A 21338-nucleotide genomic window follows, 5' to 3' on the forward strand; every position below is an offset into this window, starting at 1 on the left:
TGTTCAGATCAATTACTTATTTATGTTTTAAATAAAGCTGAATGTATTATTGTATTAATATCACTCGATAACCATAATTCGTTACATAGTCTATCTGTTAATGTTGGCTGTCTAAACTGTATATACTGTCGAACTAAAATGGCCCCGACGTCCTCTACAGTGGACATACTGTAACATTTAAAAATAAAATAAAAAAGTGTAAATTGCAAGATGTTTTTTTAACCCTAAATAGGAAATCACAAAGAAAAGGAAATTGGAAGACAGTCGGGTCCCAGGAGGATATAGTACACTATGTTTATATGTTCAGTAGATTGGTGAAATAAAAGGGTATTCTAATTTATTCTGTATATTTTATTATTTTTGGATACACATTTCTTACTAAGAATATTTCGATTTTCAGTTTTTCAATTGTTTCTCTTTATTTGGTTCGTATTTTATCCTATTTTTAAAAAAAATTGTAATTCATGTAGATTGACTCAAAATGATGGCGCGACAAAACAATTTATCCGTCCGTCTGTCCGTCCAAAATATAAAGACAATACAAATTAAAATACAATTAGCCAGGTATAGAACAAAATAAATAAAGACATATTTGCTCATTTACAGCCATGAAGAATTGGAATATGCTTTGAGCTGCGATTAAAACATGCCCAGAGTTTCACTCTTTTTCCCATGTTGCTAAAGAAATTCATATTGAGCTACCAGTTTTGTAACTTGACCATATTTTTGATATTTCAGTTAAAAAAAAAAAAGATATTTTTTTATTTATTATTATTATTATTTATATATTTTTAAGCCTGGTTCTTGCTTAATAACTAAAACAGTGCAGTGTACGTATTGTTATTCAAGTAATTAAAAGGTAGCAGAGGTAGAAAGGTCTTTAACCTGGATTTAAAAGAAGTGAGAGCTGCTGCAGTTTGTTGCAGATAAATAATAACTGAACGCTGCTTTTCCATGTTAAAGGTTGACGCTGGGGACAGAAATCAGACCTGCATGATTCATAATATCAGAAGTTTAGAAATGTATTTGACCCTAAACCAGGGGTGTCAAACTCAAATACACAGTGGGCCAAAATGGGTACTATTCGAGGGCCGGACTGGTTCAATGTTTATTGCAGAACGTATTGAAATGAACTTATTGCACAAATTAAACCTGGAACTAACAAAGCTTAAATGATTGCCTATAAAAACATTAAACATTAAATAATCAGTTGCATTCATTTCTTATGGCTCTATCTGCAGCTTTTCCGGAGTCATTTCTTATGAGTACATTTTCCCACAGGCCAACAACTGCTTCAACAAAACTATTCCCCTCAAAGAGAAAACAAACATGCCCTGTTGTCGTGAGAGAGAAAGTGCAGAAGGAAACATCCATTGAACTCAGGTTGCTGCTCTGTGATGCTAGCTCAGATACTTGGCATCTCATCTTGGGTGCAAGGTCATCAATGTTTGGGGTCAGGCTCTGAGCGGAGGAGACCCTCAGGATGGAGTGAAGGTGCAATATACCGGCGAGCCAGATCTAATAGGAATTAGACATTATCCTGCGGGCCGAAATTAAATCCACCACGGGCCTGATTTGGCCCCCGGGCCTTGAGTTTGACACATGTGCCCTAAACCATTCAGAGCTCTAAAAACTAACAGCAGTATTTGTAGCATTTACAAAAGTGACATAGAAACCCATCTATCATCGTGCAGAGATTTAATGAAGCCTCAAACTAAACTTGGCGAGAGCAACCCTGATTTATCTTTGTGATTTATGCTAAATGGATTGAAAGCTTACAAGTGTTCTGCTCGATGATTGAGGCTTTCAGAGGCTCTTTAAGTCATTTAAAAATTGCGTTTCACATTCATTACTTATTTTATTAGCTTTTCCTCTGATTTACCGCTGGCTTCGATATCTGTTTACGGCCGTGTCGTGCTGTGTGTTGCTGCCCTGGCAGGATTTACACTCATGTACTCATTCAGAGGACTACAGATGCCGTAACACCTGAGAGGCTTTCATTACCTTAAGGAGATTTTATCACGTTTGGTCTGTCAGCAGGATTATGGCAAAACTACTTCTCCGATTTTCATTAAACTTCGTGGAAGGGTTTATGGGCCAAAGAAGGACCTGGGCGGGAACACATTTAACAGCAAATGGTTTTAAATTCTGCTATCGAGGTTTTTATGCAATGAAAATGCACATTATAAACTCTAACCCTAAGGTGCATGGAAACATACCAAGAAAAGATTGAAAGTAAAAAGAGAAAGACGATACAAAGTACATAGAATCAGAAGCAACAAGATGTAAAGTGAGACTTAAAAGATCAATGAAGCAAGAACGAGAAAGTAAGGATTATATATGTACAGTATGGGCCAAAGAAGAACCCCTTGAATCTTGATTAACTGGTCGGACACACATTTATTTTTATATATATTTGTAAATAACAAATGTATTCAATTTCTGCTGTCGATTCATGGTTTTAGGCACTGAAAATGCACATTACAAACCCTAACCCTAACAGCTGCATGGAAACATTCCTTGTTAAGACAGACTGTGAAAAGAACAAGAGAAAGACGGTAGAGTACAAAGAATAAAAAGCAAAGAGATATAGTCCCAAGTGAGACTAAAAAGATAAATGAAGGCAGAACGAGAACGTAAAAAACAAGTAAGTAGAATGGAAAGCAAAGAGATATACGTATTATAGTGAACGAAGGGGAAGAAGTAAGAAGCTAAAAGATGGAGGACAGTTATCCGTTGAGGGAAACAACATTTTTAACCTCATCATTTCAGCGTGTTTACTGAAAGCAAGCATGACTTTGATTCCTGCACATCTCTGTCCAGTAAACCCAACACTACACAGCCCCAGGCCTGTACAGTCCCACCGTCCAATGTTAGGCTCCGTTTCCTGGAAACCTGAACCGTATGTGAGCCAGAAATGGAAATATGTGAAGCAAAACACTGAGAAAACCTGCCACTGAAAGCTGGATTTAAACATCTCTGTAGAGAAAAAGGGTTTTATGGGTAAGGTCACAGAGAGGAAACCGATGCATACACATTTTAAATCCTTACAATGCAATGTGTTGATCCAACCATCTGTTAGTAGGTTGTTTTGAACAGAAAACATAAAAAAGACCATAACCGCAATGTGTGTCCGAACCATACTCATGCATGCTCGTGAAACAATGGATAGAAAAAGTCAAATTTAACCTAAAATCTCTAAAGGTCCAAGGAGATGTTTTAATGTCTGCTTTGAGTGGGAAGCAGCTCTGAAATGCTGGGATGTAACTGTGATCTGTGGCTTTTTAATTATGTAAACTTGTCCTATTTTCTTGAATACATTAAGCATTAAGAAGGATGATGAAAACCAACTCTGACTCCCATTTCATTCGGCCATGATTTGCTCAGTGGCGAACCGTCAGGGCCTTCAAGGCATTCAGAGAATACCCTGGAACACTCGGATAAAACAAACAAAAAATCGATTTAATTATAGAAATGAAATGTAATAAAATGAATGAGAATCGTATCTGTGTTGTTGATCTGTAATATTACAGTGGTACGTTGATGTGTTTGTCCTTCTCGGACCATGCACTACGCATTCCAGTGGTTTTGTGTTAGAAAAGAAAGCAACCAATCAGATCTTGTTCTGGGTCTCTGGGTAGAATATCCTTCAACAAGGTATTCTACTTCCTTGATCGAATGCCCTGGCCGTTGCACTGAATGAGCGCGTACGTTTGGACTGACAGTTTGATCAACCAATCATATATTGACTTGTAGCGAATGGGCGTGTTCTTTCAGAGTCTCCCTCGGTTCCAGGGTGTTCTAGAAGGCCCGCTAGTGAACTGGCTCGAGACAGAGGATCTAAATGACTGCGGCGAAGCAATTCATGCCGTTTTAGTGTTTTTAACGTTGAAATGACAAGTGCAACAGGTGAAGAGGAAGTTGTTGCGGAATTGTTGTGAGTTCCCTTTTCAAGACGACAATTCAGTGAAAAGACGGACATTGTAATGCCGCGAAGGGGAGGGGGCGGCGGGGGGTGTGTGTCTACAGAAGGTCCAGTTGTGATAGACACGGTTCGCCACTGGATTTGCTTAAAACGGGGTCTGGGTATCGTGTTTAAAAGGTCCTGTAACTCAAGATGCAAAGACTTTACTGTCATGTGCTCAACAGAAACACAAGTTTTGGCATTAAACATCTGAAAACCTCAGTCTCCTGTAACGAGGCAACAAAGCAATATACTTAACAAACAAAGATACAATAATCGTGCTAGAAGAAATAGAAATAAAACGGTTTAAGATAAAGGTGAAACTGACACAATGGTGCAAGTAAAATGCAGAAATAAGAATATAAATGTAAAATAGGATAAGATACAATTTAAAATGAATGTTTATTTAAATACTGTTCAGTGGAACAAAATGCAGCACATGATATATAAATACATTTAAAGTACAGTTATCTTCTTGATATGTACATCATATTTTCACCAACACAAGCAACACTGTTGACTGTTTGTCTTGCCACATTATATCCATCTTCAGATCAGATTAAACTTTATTGACACAAAACGATATGCAGTTTGCATCCAACCAGAAAGTGCGTAGACGAGGTAAAATGCATATTGTGACAGTATTTATCTCTCACGCTTTGCCGACCCTTTTTTTTTTATTGAAGCTGTTTTCCAGCCTCTCCTCTTTTATCCCCGTGCTGTTGGTTGGCTTCCCGTTGCGTAATACGGCGTTCCCTCCTCTGTTAGATAAGGGATTACCCAGGATGCCGCTGGGTCTCCGTGGAAAGCCCAAGCCCTCAATCCCATCCGATGCTTTATCACCCCGGCTTTTCCTCGTCGGATGATGTAACCGTCTAATGGAGAGGAGAATATCTCTGCATCAGTTTAACATATTGATTAGTGTGCATGCATTAGGAAGAGAAGAAGAACTCCAATATTTTACTGAAGATAAAGTAGAAATATGACTTTTTTTAAAAATATTCAGTTTCAAGAAAAGATCCGGCATCAAAAATATACTTAAGCACCAAAATAAATATCAGTTTCGGGGGGGGGGGGGAATTCAGTGACTGCTTGAGTTAATGATTCACAACAACTTGTGATTCGAAACAGATGAATAAGCAGTTCCAATGTCTGCCACTATAATACATTAATTAGCTCCATGTGTATCAATATAGGAACATGTACTTATTAAAGTGTCATCAGAATAAATATATATTGCTGTTATCCAGCCATGTTTATAATAATAATAATTGCAATTTATATAGCGCCTTTCACGAAACCCAAGGACGCTTTACAATGGGAAGTAACAAAACAAAAGGTAATAATAATCATACAGAGCAATAGCAGGAAATAAGTGTATATTAGTTATAGGCATGTTGACAGGCTAAATAGGTTTTTGTTCCACACTATCCTCTACAAAGTTTCAATGATAGAATATTTTGAAATCAAACGTTCGAAATGTACAGAAGAGGATTAGGACCACATGTGATACCAAAAAATTGTATTGTATTGTTCTGAGAAAAAGTCAGAATTATGAGAAACAAATCAATAAATATTTTTGTAAGAGAATGCAAAACTAAGATTTACATCGACGTAACTGCACTGTAGCTATGTGCATATGACAAAGAAAAGCCTTGAACCTTGATGCAATAACTCGTTCATAGAGAGCAAAAACAAACCATCAAAACTAAGTAAGACATCCATTGTTTGGGAGCTTCAATATCTTTGTGGCTTTTTCACCGTATATATTTTACAATGTACATTTAGAAGATGACTTATAAAGAACAATGCTACGTATGTTATGCCATTGATTTTGACCTTTGCTCCATTGACTTGTGACACAGTTGTATCAGTTCTTCCACAAAATGAAGTTTGCTCGGTTAATTTAAAAAGTAAGAAGATTGGATTTTAAATGTAGTCCCCACTGTGACTTCCAAGCTGTCATTTCATTTTGAAAATCTCAATATTGGTGTACTATAAATCCTCCACGAGGCGTTTGTGAAAATACTACTGATGTGAGACCCAGTGCTCCCAGTGTTTCCCCAGGACTCCAGTGCCTGGCCCAGTCTTGAGTTTTTGTGTCACGCCACCGGATTGTTCGAGTTTTTGCTTTCAACTCCGGCCATAAGAGACCTTAAGATGTTAATTCCCTCTAATTGGAGAAACCTTATCCTCAGCTCGGAGCCCCTTATTACACGGTCATATGATCCACACACACACACACACACACACACACACACACACACACACACACACACACACACACACACACACACACACACACACACACACACACACACACACACACACACACACACACACACACACACACACACACACACACACATACTATGTATACATCACTTCAGGGGACATTACATTTACTTACATGCATTTCCTGGAGACTTATCCTAACCTTAACCATAACCAACACATGCCTAACCCTAACCCTTACCAAGTCTTCACCCTAAAATTAATGATCCCCCTTATGGGGACCTCCAATGTGTCCCCATAAGGGAGGCGAGTCCCCACACGTGACTATGTAAACAGATGTAGGTCCCCACAAGTATAGTAATGCTAGACCACACACACACACACACACACACACACACACACACACACACACACACACACACACACACACACACACACACACACACACACACACACACACACACACACACACACACACACACAGCCTTTTGTACCCCACTCCCAAAACTAGATTAGGTTGATTTGAACAGTTACATAAGGGTCAAAGTTAGACGCTGAGTTTGGGTAATTGAACAACTTTCACACGGATTATTTTTTACTATTCAGGTGAAAATAAAGAATATACAAGAAACTGTAGAAAAGTCTGCGTTCGCTCTCGAAGTGGCACGTATTTTTTTATATTTTTTCGACCGGTCTGTTTCCAAGTGTAAGACACAGGTTTGTGATCTTTGTCTTGTTGCTTTCATCTAATTCAAACCACATTTTTTACATATTTTTGATTCTGTATTAACGTTTAAATAAGACTCTCTATATCGTGAAAGGTACCTTTTTATATTCCAGTTCACAGAAATGCTTCTTTGTTAGTTTTGGTTTCGGTAGAGGGCAGACTGGTAAAAAATGTAAAAAGCATTTAGCGGCTAAAGAGCCAAATAGTTTATGGATGCGTCGATGTGGAAGAAGGTCATTTTTGGTGTTATTTTTAGTTAAAGACGACATCAACGTTGCAGCTTAACGGAGGGTTTTTTAGCCGCTTTTAGTGTTGGTCTCACTGTATGCCACATTTACCTCTATAGCTCTACCTGCTCAGTGGAACAACACACACCATTAAACAGTTAAAGAGCCAGATGTGTGATGGGTGAGTGGAGACTAAACCACTTTATAGAAACATAACTCCAGTTCAATCAAACAGTTGCTCGGTGTCTGCAGGATGTGGAAGAAGGCAATTGATGGTTTTAACGCTTTAAGTTAAACTGCATTAATTCATATTTGTCATACTTTATTAACTCTCTGTAATGTGAAAGGCTCCTTAAAGGTAGGGTAGGTAAGAATGGAGAAACCGGCTCGAGTGCGCTAGAATTTGAAAGTACACAGCCGAAAAAAAATCTGCCCCTTCCTCACAGAGCACCTCCTCCAACACACTCGAACGCTAAGATATTCATTGCTATCGGGACGTTAAGAGCATTCCATGGAATATAACAACAACTGTATCTGAAGTGAATTACTTACCCCACCTTTGATTGTTAACTAAAAGTAAAATGTCACCAATTATACATATTAATGGGGTTTTTTATCTTGTAGTCTTGGTTTTATGGCACATTTACCTTTTTGTTTCCACCAGCAAATAGTAGACGGACACATTTGGACACTAACTGGTGAAGAAAATAAACATTTGGCAGCTACAGAGCCTACTATATTCTCAAGAGCCAGAGGAAAAAGTAGATTAAATACATTCACCACATGGATATCAACATACACTTGCTTAGTGTCTGCTGGATGTGGAAGAAGGCGCTTGACTGAGTTTCTGCCAAAGTTTGACTCTTCTTATCTCTCTCTTCTCCTCAGCCATCATGTATGTGATGGGAGCGCTGGGTCCAGCAGCTGGGTACCTACTGGGAGGAGTCCTCATCGGATACTACGTTGACCCAAAAACTGCCGTCACCATCGATCAGAGCGACCCCCGCTTCATCGGGAACTGGTGAGCGCTGCTTTGGGCTGGTTGAAGTGTAATATCTATTCATACAAGATTCAAGATTTCAAGATTCAAGGCTTTTATTGTCATTTGAAAATAGCTACAGATATATCAATGACAATCTTAGGTCACAGACTCCTCCAACAGTGCAACACAATGAAACGGATAATAGTGCAAGTAAATACAATAAAATAGAATGTACCGTACTTTTCGGACTATAAGCCGCGACTTTTTTCCCCATTTTTTGTGTACAGCTAACGGCCACTAGGGAACCTCCTAAATCTATGGATTTCACAGGTAAAATTAACCACCTTTAACACTACGGGCTCTAGGACCGGTCCGCGCCCGCCACCTTTAAGCGGCGGGCTCCAGCAGGAAAAGCTGGAGGCCGGAAAAGAGTGAGACAGGTAGCGCGCCAAAGTAAAAGTGGAACCGAGAGACAGAACGAGAGCAAGACAGACGGACAATTTAGCTGCTGCGGCTTTTGAAAATCACGTGATCGGATCGGGACATCTCTAATAATAATAATACAGTTTTCCTTCTGGTGTTAACTTTTTGAAATACATGCATTTAAGCAACAGGTGTCAAAGTGAAGTTGCTGCCATCACATATATATATATTTTTTTGTTTTTGTTGGTCGTGCAGAGATTTGAACTCGTTCCCAAACCATAACTTTAAATACCTAATATCCTCTTTAGTTCATGTTGTTTTTGTACTGTTGCTGTTGCAGCTAGTCATCCATTTACAGCTCGAAGTGATGCCATTTTCTTACTGACAGAACAACCAGTGACTCAGCAGCCAACAGCCTGTGGGCTTCTCACATGAATTATACGTACTGAAGTCATTTTTAAAGTCTGCAGATTACCCTTTAAAGGCAGGGATATGTCTGCAGTTGCACAATAATTTAGCCTTTATTAAATATTGTGATTCCTGTGATTTGATTATTCTACTAGTTTGGGATTCTGATCACATTTTGACTAGTTGAGAAGTAGATAAGGTTAAAAGTGTCTCCTCCATCGCCTGATTTCATCTCTTTAATTCTCTGTTTGTTTTCCTATATCGTGAGTATTTGATATTCTTAACTTGTCTGTCAAGGTCTGTGTTTTGAGTCTTTTGAATTATTCATTCCTCCCTTAGGTGGAGTGGGTTCCTGCTGTGTGCCATTGCCATGACGCTGGTCATCTTCCCAATGTTCACCTTCCCCAAGAAGCTGCCCCCCCGACACAAGAAGAAGAAAAGGAGGAAAAAGATGAGCATGGACAGCCTGTCCAGCGACGACGACGTCCTCAAAGAGAAAAGCAACAACAAGAGCCAGGCGGTCACCTCGTCCATGGGCTTCGGAAGGGACATCAAAGGTACAGAAATATACTGCTTGAAGATGGGTGCAGGAATGAGTCTTAAAACCTGGAAATGAGTCAGCATTTTACCACTTTAGGTCTGCTTGTCTCAGTCATTGGATTTTCGAATGTGTCTTTGGTTGTTAGCCTGAAATAAGATTTGTGGTTAACACAAGCTGAAGAGATGTTAACTGCTGTAGTTCCTTTATAGCCCAACATTAGCCTCCTTTAGCTTAGCGGTGGTGACGTGAAGTCATGTGACCGTGCTGTAGTTCCTTTATAGCCCAACATTAGCCACCTTTAGCTTCGCGGTGGTGACGTGAAGTCATGTGAGCGTGCTGTAGTTCCTTTATAGCCCAACATTATCCGGCATTTTTTAAATCACTTACCCTACAACCTGTTTATCCTTAATTAAAATGTTTAACTTGCAATAATTGTAAAATGAATTCATTGTTTTGGGTCTTATTTGATGCACACATTTCTTAAAATTGAATATTTTAATGGTTTTCCTAGTCTTTTACACTTAACTGAATATGTTTTGAATATGTTTTGGGCTTGGTCAATACAATGTAACTGTAATAGGAAATGTTCAACAGTTTTCTGACATTGTAAATACATATCTAGTGATTAATCAAGTAAACATCACCCTTTCTCTTGCAGATCTCCCTAAAGCAGCGTTGAGGATCCTGAGCAACGTGACCTTCCTCTTCGTCAGCCTCTCGTACACAGCAGAGAGCGCCATCGTCACCGCCTTCATCACCTTCATCCCCAAGTTCATCGAGTCTCAGTTCGGCATCCCGGCCTCCAGCGCCAGCATCTACACCGGTGAGCTGAACACACACACACACACACACACACACACACACACACACACACACACACACACTGTGCAAACACTAAAGGATTTACGTGTGTTGGCACAAACGATACCTCGTCAAATCTCTCAAAACTCACTTATGTTGACTACTGTTTGTGTTCTTTGTTTTCTTTGTGCTGTTTCTGATTTTGTGTAAAGCGAATTTGAGCACTGGGAAAAGCGCTATTCAAATTAAATGTATTATTATTATTTGATTCAATTTCTGATCTACTCTGAAATCTTTGTCTGTCATTCATACGCTTAAATAAGGTGTTGCAAAAATACAATTTATTTTTCATAAAAAAATGTAGGAGCTGAACACACACACACCATCACATGATCCAATTTCTAATCTACTCTGACATATTTGTTTGAAAAACTAATGTCCGTAATTCCCACGCTTGAATCAGACGTTGCAAAAATACGATTTATTTTGCATAAAACCCACATTTAGGAGTAATTTGAGCATCTTTAAGACACACCCTCCTTCTTTATGAACTCCCCATTAATGTCTCCCCAGCAGTTCAGACATGATGCAGACAGACCAGAATATTTAGACAACACACACCACTTTACTTTCTGCCCACTCAGCTGCTCTGATGGTTTTTATCTCCGAGCAGAGCAGGAGCGGCCGGCACACATTAATAATAAAGAAACTGCTGGTCGTCAAGTGAAGGGGGCACCTGGGACACACACACACACACATGGATGAAAGCATGCAATATTATTGAGCTAGCAAGGTTATATGCTCATGTTTTGAAATGCTATTGTAAACTTAACGACATGCTGATGTTGGCATGTTTATATTGGATCGGATTATATTTTCTTTATTTAAAAATATAAAGTTTTCCTAATTTTTTTTTGCACATTTTCCTGATTTATATTTCAAATTTTGCACAACTTCATTTTTACATCCTATTGTTTCGAAATAAAATGTTTAAAAAGGGCTTACGGCCCGTCCACACAGCGGCGTGCGTTGACGCTTCACCATTCACTTTGAATGGGGTGACGTCACTTTTCGCCGAACTGCATTGTGGGAAGCGACGGGGGGCGTAGCTGGCGTGGCTCGCTGCAAAAGTTGAGCAATGTTCAACTTTTGAAGCCTCGGCAGAAGCGTCAGCCAATCGAATCATAGGCCAGTACAAGCTCTAGCCAATCAAACCGCGGCTTGTGTGTCAGGGGCGGGAGATTCATGTGATTGGTTGTTGGTCGAGTGTCAGTCACGCCCGCCGGCAAGCGTCAACGCACGCCGCTGTGTGGACGGGCCGTTACTGTGAGACTTAAAACATGCTAATATTGAAATGGTAATTAGTAGTTGATACATTGTTTACACACGCACTGCACTATAACTTTAAAAGCAGACATACTATAGAAAATGTAACTTTTTAAAAAGTATATTTTTGAAATCCATCCTTCTTGACTTTGGCACTATTTGATATTTATTTCCTTATTTTCTACTTCTTTTGTTACGCAACACCAAGACAAATTCCTTGTATGTGAAATCCTGCTTGGCCGTAAACCTGTTTCTGGCACTGTTTTTGCTGTATTGTGACACTAGATGTTCCTATAAGACAGATGTTAAAAGATAAGTTGTAGTCCCTAGAGCTACATGCCGGGTAACGCTTGAAAACAAATGACCTTGTTGGAAATCAGGTTTGCAGAACTAGAAAGCACTTTAAAAAGTCAAGTCTCTTTTCCTCCGTACCCAAATCTCTAAAACGGGGGAACAACGGAGCTGATCCAGATTTGCGTCCGATATGACGTAATATCGGAAAGGTGGACCCACGGCCCAATCAGAAACGTTGCTATCAGAAACAATGCCCGACTGTTTTGGACGTAATATGGTCGGTGTTTACATTAGCATCGCTAACACTCAGAGCTAACCTGTACTGGAGAGCATGTGTGTGAAGAAGCAGGAAGTAGAAAGGAACTCACCTTGTGGTATAACCGGCAAGAGAGAAAGCCTTTGAGCTCCATACTGTTTCAGAAATAAACGGAACCACAATTCAGTTCGGCAAAGCGTGACGTCACTCCATTCAAATGAATCCGCGTTGAAGCACGCAACGCTGCCGTGTGGACGTACGTACCGTTAAAGTCTTGGTCTTGACTTTGTTTCAACCTCTTAAAGTCTTGGTGTTGGTCTCAACCTCTTAAAGTCTTGGTGTTGGTCTCAACCTCTTAAAGTATTGGTGTTGGTCTTGACTTGGTCTCAACCTCTTAAAGGTGGGGTAGGTAATTTTGGAGAAACCAGCTCGAGTGAGCTAGAATTTGAAAATACACAGCCGGAAGAAATCTGCCACTTCCTTATAGAGCCCCTCCCCCAACACACACGAACGCACACATGACCAATGAGGGCACGAGATAAGTTTGTGCCCCGATGGAGGGCTGATAGGCAGGTAGGCCATCCAGTTACTTTAGCCGGGCCGGCTAAAATGGTTGGTCGTGCTTTTTACAGTATCACGGCTTCCACTAATGACATTTGTTTATGGATTTTTTGTCAAAGCACTTCAGATATTCATTGCTATCGGGATGTTAAGAGCATTCCATGGAATATAACAAAAAGTATATCTCGAGCCGGTTTCTCAAACTTACCTACCCCACCTTTAAAGTCTTGGTGTTGGTCTTGACGTCTTAAAGTGTTGGTCTTGACGTCTTAAATTCTTGGTGTTGGTCTTGACGTCTTAAAGTGTTGGTCTTGACGTCTTAAATTCTTGGTGTTGGTCTTGACGTCTTAAAGTGTTGGTCTTGACGTCTTAAATTCTTGGTGTTGGTCTTGACTTGGTCTCAACCTCTTAAAGTCTTGGTGTTGGTCTCAACCTCTTAAAGTCTTGGTCTTGGTACACTCCAATCTTGGTCATGACTTGGTCTCGGTTAAGGGGTTCTTGACTACAACACTGTTACGTTTGGATTTTACAGCTTTTGCAGAGCAAGGCCTGGGCAATATTAACATATATATATTGATTTTAATTGTGTTTGTCTTAGATTGTGGATATGGTATTATTGAATATGGCCTACGTGTCAGGGTTGAGGATAAGGTTGTATTTCTCTGGTTTTAAAGGCTCCATCATTATGAATTGTTGTCATTTTATTTAACTATCAGACTGCTTCCTCTTCTTTTAGTCGCTATTACCCACTTAGTCATTATATCCACATTACTGATACACAGAGACCTAAAGAATCTTTATTTACGCTCATCCGGTGCTGTTCTCCAGCTCATCTCTGTGTTATAGAAGTGAAATGAAGTGTAGAGGCGCCGTGTTAAAGACATCTTGAGTCTGCAGGAGTGTATTTTAAAGACAGACGCTCTGCTGATAAGTGGAGAAGCTGCTCTGCAGAGATGACGGCTATTTTGGTTTTCTGTGGTTGTGATAGCAAAGGTACTTGAAAGCTTTTCTCTGTAGGTGTGATGGACATGTCTGCAGATAAACAGACGCTAAAACTAAAAGGCTATCGGGTTTTATTTAAATGTCATGACACTCAAATGGCAAACCTTCCTGAGCATCACATTTCCATAAAAAATGTGGAATTTAAAAGAGGCTGGACTTCAGCTCATCTCTAGATCACGGCAAGCTAAAATAGTATTAGCATATTTATTTCTTCTCAATGCAGTTTCTGAGAGTTTAAGGACACGAATAAGACACTAACGCTTTGAAAAAGACGATTTTGGAAGCAAGTTATTAGTCACTCGCTCGACTGTGAGTCATCTTCACCTTCCACACACACACAGCTCTGTTATGGACGGCTGACATTTTTAAACACTGAACACATTTTATACAACAACATCTTTATATCTTTCATAAACCTTTGAGTCATACAAAGATTTTGTCCAAAGAGATTCTAGAGAATATGTTTTAGTGTTGAGTTGCTGAACAGATGTAGGTGGACTGAATTTAGTAGCACCCAGATGTTTGTATGCATCAGGTAACGGGGGCGCTGCCCTTCAAACCAAAATGCAGATTTTCCCTGTAAAATGTTAAAGTGATGCCAGAAAACAATATTTCTGTTCCTCAAAAACTGTATAGTTATAATATGAAATTGGTGTCGAATAGCGTCAGACGCCAGAGACGGGATTTTCTGAGTTTCTTTTACCGTCCTTTTCTCTGTAGAGGAAGTAAAGAAACCGTGACTAGGTATTTATTTGTTGTTTGAGGTGCAATATATGACTCGGCAGCTTTAAGACATGAAGACACGATTATTTTCCGCTTCGTTCTAATGCAGTATTTTCACAGGAAAGGGGGCGGGGCTGTAATTTTGGACGGAAGTGACATTGGGGCCTTTATGCTATATGTTTCTAGAAAGACCCGTCAGCACCTGTCTTCTAGGTTTTTTTTATTCTTATTTCTTATGTTTATATTAACATTTCTATTCAATATTTTTTTGTTTTGTCTCGAAACACCAAACGGGTCATTGCAGCATTACCCATAATCCCCTCTGTTTCAGCCCTGTTTCCAAAGTGCTGATTCTCTGTCTGTTACTTTAGAGGAAAACAAGGAGCCCCTCCCCACGCCCCTCTGAGAGACATTTGGTTACAAAGAACTCAATGGTGCTCTAGAGGAGATTCAGGTGATAAGAGGGGGGGGGGGGTACCTTGGTTGCTGATTGGCTAATGGTTACTCAAGACAACACATCGTTATGACATAAAGTGGCCAAGAAGAGACATGAAGAAGAGGGGACACATGTTGATGTAGAAGAGACATGAAGAAGAGGGGACACATGTTGATGTAGAAGAGACATGAAGAAGAGGGGACACATGTTGATGTAGAAGAGACATGGAGAAGAGGGGACACATGTTGATGTAGAAGAGACATGAAGAAGAGGGGACACATGTTGATGTAGAAGAGACATGAAGAAGAGGGGACACATGTTGATGTAGAAGAGACATGAAGAAGAGGGGACACATGTTGATGTAGAAGAGACATGAAGAAGAGGGGACACATGTTGATGTAGTAGAAGAGACATGAAGAAGAGGGGACACATGTTGATGTAGAAGAGACATGAAGAAGAGGGGACACATGTTGATGTAGAAGAGACATGGAGAAGAGGGGACACATGTTGATGTAGTAGAAGAGACATGAAGAAGAGGGGACACATGTTGATGTAGAAGAGACATGAAGAAGAGGGGACACATGTTGATGTAGAAGAGACATAAAGAAGAGGGGACACTTGTTGATGTAGAATAGACATGAAGAAGAGGGGACACATGTTGATGTAGAAGAGACATGGAGAAGAGGGGACACATGTTGATGTAGAAGAGACATGAAGACGAGGGGACACATGTTGATGTAGAAGAGACATGAAGAAGAGGGGACACATGTTGATGTAGAAGAGACATGAAGAAGAGGGGACACATGTTGATGTAGAGGAGACATGAAGAAGTGGATTTTGCATAATAGGTGACCTTTAATTTTATTTTTGTACCGGTTTGCTATCCTGGATCCAAGATGGTGGAATGAGCTCCCCATTGACATCAGGACAGCAGAAAGCTCACACACCTTCCAGACTGAAAACTCATCTCTTTCGACTCCACTTCGAGCGATAGAACTATTAACAAAGCACTTATATACTAACAAAGGACTGGCTTATCTAAAGCCAGTTGAGTAGCACTTGAAATGTTTTTGCTCTATGAAACCTGATGTACTTTATGATTCTGTTTTCTTCAAGTTTGTATTTTGTTGGTCGAACGCACTTATTGTAAGTCGCTTTGGATAAAAGCGTCAGCTAAATGTAATGTAATGTATATACATGTCGTATCAATCAATCAATCAATCAATGTTTATTTATATAGCCCAATATCACAAATGTTACATTTGTCTCAGTGGTCTTCACAGTGTGTACAGAATATCAGTATGACAATACGACACCCTCTGTCCTTAGACCCTCTGTCCTTAGACCCTCACATCGCACAAGGAAAAACTTCCAAAGAAAACCCAGTTTAAAGGGAAAAATGGGAGAAACCTCAGGGAGAGCAACAGAGGAGGGATCCCTCTCCCAGGACGGACAGACGTGCAATAGATGCCGTGTGTAAATTGAAAAGATAATACATTTGCAACATAGGTAGTCCAAATGTTTGGAAATGCATGTGTGTATAATAGGAAGATGAATCCACGAGGATATCCATCCAGGACCGATGATCCAGGACCACAGCCACGACTCAAGATCCAGCGCTCGCGATCCAGGACACAGGACCGCAGGATCATCCATGACTCCGGATCCCAGCGTATATAGACACCAAAAAGAAAGACATTTGGGGAAGCTGGGTTAATCGGAACATGAGTGTACACGGGTATAGACAGAGAGAAGGAAGAAGTAAGATGTCCCCCGACAAACTAAGCCTATATCAGCAAAACTAGGGGCTGAATCTAATCAGCCCTAACTATAAGCTTTATCAAAAAACAAAGGTATAGGTTGATAATATGTCATCCTTAATTAATTGACCCTCACATACTAGAAAACCAGATGCAAAGGTTTGGTAGGACTAGCTGTAAGACGCTCCAACTAAAATCTACATGAGTTTCTAACGTCCCCCCCCGTCTCCCCCCCCCCCTTCAGGTGTGATTATTGTTCCCAGTGCCGGTGTGGGTATCGTCTTGGGAGGATACATCATCAAGAAGCTGAAGCTGGGAGCCAGAGAGTCGGCCAAACTGGCGATGATCTGCAGCGGCGTGTCGTTGCTCTGCTTCTCCACGCTGTTCATCGTGGGCTGCGACACCATCAACCTGGGAGGCATCAACATCCCCTACACCACTGGGTGAGCACGGGGGAGACTAGGGGGGAGACTACAGGGAGACTAGGGAGGAGACTGGGAGGGATTGAATACCTTTAGTTACTTAGATGTGAAATATAATCAAGTGTTGAATCAGACTTTAGTTCCACCTGGAGTAAATCCACCAGCTACCCTGCAGTCTACAAAGCCATTCAGACTAGCTGCACCTTCACCAGCTACCCTGCAGTCTACAAAGCCATTCAGACTAGCTGCACCTTCACCAGCTTTGAGAACACTTTCATGATCAATCATTATAAAACATATCATATATATTATTCTGAAATGGACCAATCTGCACAACGACTACGTTCACTGTCTTTCACTATATTTAGATGATAATACTTTTCTACTTTCACTTGAGGAACATTTTGAATGCAGGACTTTTACCATAACAGAGTATTCCTACACTCTGGTACTTCTACTTTTACTCAAGTACAATATCTGAATACTTCTACTTTTACTCAAGTACAATATCTGAGGACTTCTACTTTTACTCAAGTACAAGATCTGAGTACTTTTACTCAAGTACAATATCTGAGGACTTCTACTTTTACTCAAGTACAATATCTGAGTACTTCTACTTTTACTCAAGGAAAAACCTCCAGAGAAAACCCACAGTTTAAAGAAAAAAATTAAATAATAATAATTTAAATCTGAAAAAACGAAGTGATGGTTCAGACAATAAACAAAAATGTACAATATATATGACCGACACATCCACAATTGGAGAGTTCATATTACAAAGCCGCATTTTCAAGCTAAAAACACTTAAACTGGAACTTAACTATCACATGGTCCCAAAACATACATGTTTTCCAGGCTAATCATAGGTTTGAAATAAGTAACAATATAATAAACATATATACAATTAAGATAAAGGCACACCAATGATAAGAATCCCTGTATTTAGTTAAGCTTTGTCTTCTTTGAGGAACATCTGCCGCTCTTTATAAAGCGTTGTTATTCAGATGTTATACTTTGACCCTCTGCAGACCACAGTAAAGCTTATTCTCAGTTTTGTATGACTGCAAATGGCTCGAGCTAAGGTCAGAGCATGTTACTAATGTGAATGTAAGATGTACAGCCTCTGCTTGTGGGACGACTGTTGAATAAAGGAGAGGAGGAAAGTGGAGAGAGCACACAGACGAGGACGAGGAGGAGGATAGACTGTGGAGGAAGAGTGTTTTTAAAAAAGTGTAAAAACTCCCACGCAGAAAAACACAGCATTTTGAAAGAAGCCGAAAGAGACTCGGTGACCGTTGTTAGGTCGTCTCGACACACTCTCTTTGTGCTGTGATGGGAATGTGGATAAAGACACGCTCCTCTGGTGTCGCTGATGAATGGATGTTCTGCCTGTAAACAAACATCTCACCGAACTCATTAAAGAGGCCTTACTCTGCTTTTCCCCTCTCCTGTAGTGCTGTATAGGTTTTAGTGCATGTAAATGGTCGGCAAAGGCTAAAATCCCAAAGTTCCCTCCATACAGCGCCTCCATTGGACTCCTTTGTCTACTTCCGCAACGTCATGACGTCACTATTTAACACACTTGGGCTCCTATTGGCTAGCGCTCCAACACATTGTACGTGATAGGCTAAGGGGCGGGACATCTCTTAGCGGTTGACCAATCACAACAGAGCCGGCCAGTTATACTTATTTACTATTTAATTACACATCTCTGCTTAAATTACAAAATGTCATCTATTTTTTTCCAACATTACCTTAACTAGGATATGTATCTCTGCCAAGATACATATCCTATTTAAGGTATTTAACATTTCCCCCTTTTTTAATAGTTAATTTGGTTACTTTAAAAAAAAATTATAAACAATTAATTCGCTACTTTCTTTTGTATTTTGCATATAAAGTAAAAAGAACAAAATAAATATCGAGATATGTTTTGAACACTAACCCTTTGAATACAAAATTAACATTTATAAACCATGAACTTGATCTGTGGGCAATTTCTATGGACATTTCTCACTATTTTATGACGTTTTAGTGACAATTAGTAACTGATTCATCGAGAAAATGTGCAGAAGATGAATTAATAACCAACGTTTATGTTAGATCCAACCAAAGGAACTATTAGTATAGAAAATAGTCGTTGTTCATGTGACAGACATCAGACTACACTGTGCGGTCATGAAACTATCAAACTTTAATTCTTACCAATCCACCAATGTGTGACGTTTGATCATTTGAATCCACAGGTACCGTACTTTTCGGACTATAAGCCGCGACTTTTTTCCCCATTTTTTTTTTACCGCTAACGGCCACTAGGGAACCTCCTAAATCTATGGGTTTTACAGGTAAAAGTAACCACCTTTAACTCTATGGGCTCTAGGACCGGTCCGCGCCCGCCACCTCTAAGCGGCGGGCTCCAGCAGGAAAAGCTGGAGGCCGGAAAAGAGTGAGACAGGTCGCGCGCCAAAGTAAAAGTGGAACCGAGAGACAGACGGACAATTTAGCTGCGGCGGCTTATATGCAGGTGCGCTTTATAGTCCGAGAAGTACGGTAGTTTATCTAAAAGTAGCCCACCTCCCTCGGGGTGACGTCTCTCGTTAACCCTCAGTCTTTCAAATGCTTTCTCTCGTATCAGAGACAGACGTTTGTAGACTTCAGTCTGCCTTTTCTCCCGCTGAACGACTTCCCGTTGTGTCCGAACACACGGCTCGTTTTCATCGCCCGTCTGTGGCCGAAGTCGGGGAGGAAGCTAGCTCTCAGATCTCTGCAGGATAGCCAGAGAAGACATGATGGAAAACATCAGCTCGGAAGAGAAGACATTTGGCTGACTTGTGGTTTTCATATCCCCCTGACAGTCCGTCTCTCTTTCCCTCCTCCTTAATGTCCTCTGTTCCTTTCATTATCCTGCTCGTCTCTTTGATTCTCTGTTCTTTCTGCGTCTTCCAGTCTGTCTTTTTTTAATCAAACCTTCCCTTCATTTCTCCTGCTTTTTCTTCCTTCGCTTCCCCTCCCATCTCGCATCAAGGCGTATCGTTATGTTGTTCCTTTTATTATCCTCCTTTCATCTCTTCCTCTCCCACTTCCTCGCTCTTTCTACATCTTCCTGTCCGTCATACACTTCCTTAGATTTCTCCCCAACGCCTTTCCTTCCTTGTTTCCTATCTCCTATCAAGGCATCTAAATAAAGAGCCCTGATGATCTTCTGTGTGTTGCCCCTCTGCAGGCCGACGCTCACCATGACCCAGAGGAACCTGACCGGAGGTTGCAACGTGAACTGCGGCTGTAAGATCCATGAGTACGCTCCGGTGTGCGGCTCCGACGGCATCACGTACTTTAACCCCTGCCTGGCCGGCTGCAGCAGCGTGGCCAACGACAGCACCGGGGTGAGAGAGAGAGAGAGAGAAGACTCTTGCATACTTATTGTTTGTTTTTTGTCTGTATATTTAGTTTTAATATTTAAATTGTATAATGTTTTTATTCGAATTTTTATGTAATTATATAACAAGTATAAAGTATATAAAGTACAAGTTACACCATGTAAAGGGGTCGGTTGAAAGGCGCTATAAAAATGTAATCTATTATTATAATTAAATAGACAGACACTGGACCTATTTCACCATCAGCAGCTTCTATAACAACAGTTTTACTTCAACTTCTTATGTTAATATTAATATTACTATTCTATTTAATAGTTTTTTATCTCTCACATTTTAAATTTAGTTTTCGTGTTTTTCACTTGGTTGGTATCGGGTTGTTATTTAATTTTATATTAACTTCTTATTTACATTTTCGAAAAAGGAACAACTGTCAAGCAACCCAATTTCCCCCCGTGATAAGTGTTCTGTTTATATTCTTTAACATCTTTTAAGAATCGGAGATATTTTAAAAAGTCTCTGGCTTTCCGTATTTAATCGTAAAGTGTCTAAGCCTCGTCCAGATCCGTAACTACTCTTTTTATTGCACGTTTTCACTCAAATATTATATTTGTAATAACCTTTCTATTCCAGAATAACCCTCTTTTAGTTGGTAGTAGATTTGTCTTCCACTTTATTTTATCTTTTCACATTTTGAGTTGAACTTGTTTTGGTTTAAAACGTTTTTTTTCATTACACATTTTTTCTCAACTTCTTGTATTTAATATACATATTTTTCTTATATTTTTTACAATATTTGTATTCCAGATTTGTACTAAACCTTTGTAAACATTTTTCTATTTTATTGAATCTTTTTATTGCACATTATTTCCTCAA

The 21338-nt window shown here is 39.9% G+C and overlaps 1 protein-coding gene across 1 annotated transcript in view; it reads left to right on the top strand.

Moving 5' to 3' along the window:
- slco5a1 (solute carrier organic anion transporter family member 5A1) overlaps positions 1–21338 on the top strand; it is a 42547-nt gene that overhangs the window by 13453 nt on the left and 7756 nt on the right. The window contains exons 3-7 of the mRNA XM_034103964.2: positions 8042–8174; positions 9306–9523; positions 10166–10330; positions 16911–17109; positions 20312–20471. Of these exons, the coding sequence (XP_033959855.1) occupies positions 8042–8174; positions 9306–9523; positions 10166–10330; positions 16911–17109; positions 20312–20471 (875 nt within the window). The remainder of the gene's footprint in view (positions 1–8041; positions 8175–9305; positions 9524–10165; positions 10331–16910; positions 17110–20311; positions 20472–21338) is intronic.

The sequence above is a fragment of the Pseudochaenichthys georgianus genome, chromosome 17 (genome assembly GCF_902827115.2).
Source record: "Pseudochaenichthys georgianus chromosome 17, fPseGeo1.2, whole genome shotgun sequence".
Classification (NCBI taxonomy): Eukaryota; Metazoa; Chordata; class Actinopteri; order Perciformes; family Channichthyidae; genus Pseudochaenichthys; species Pseudochaenichthys georgianus.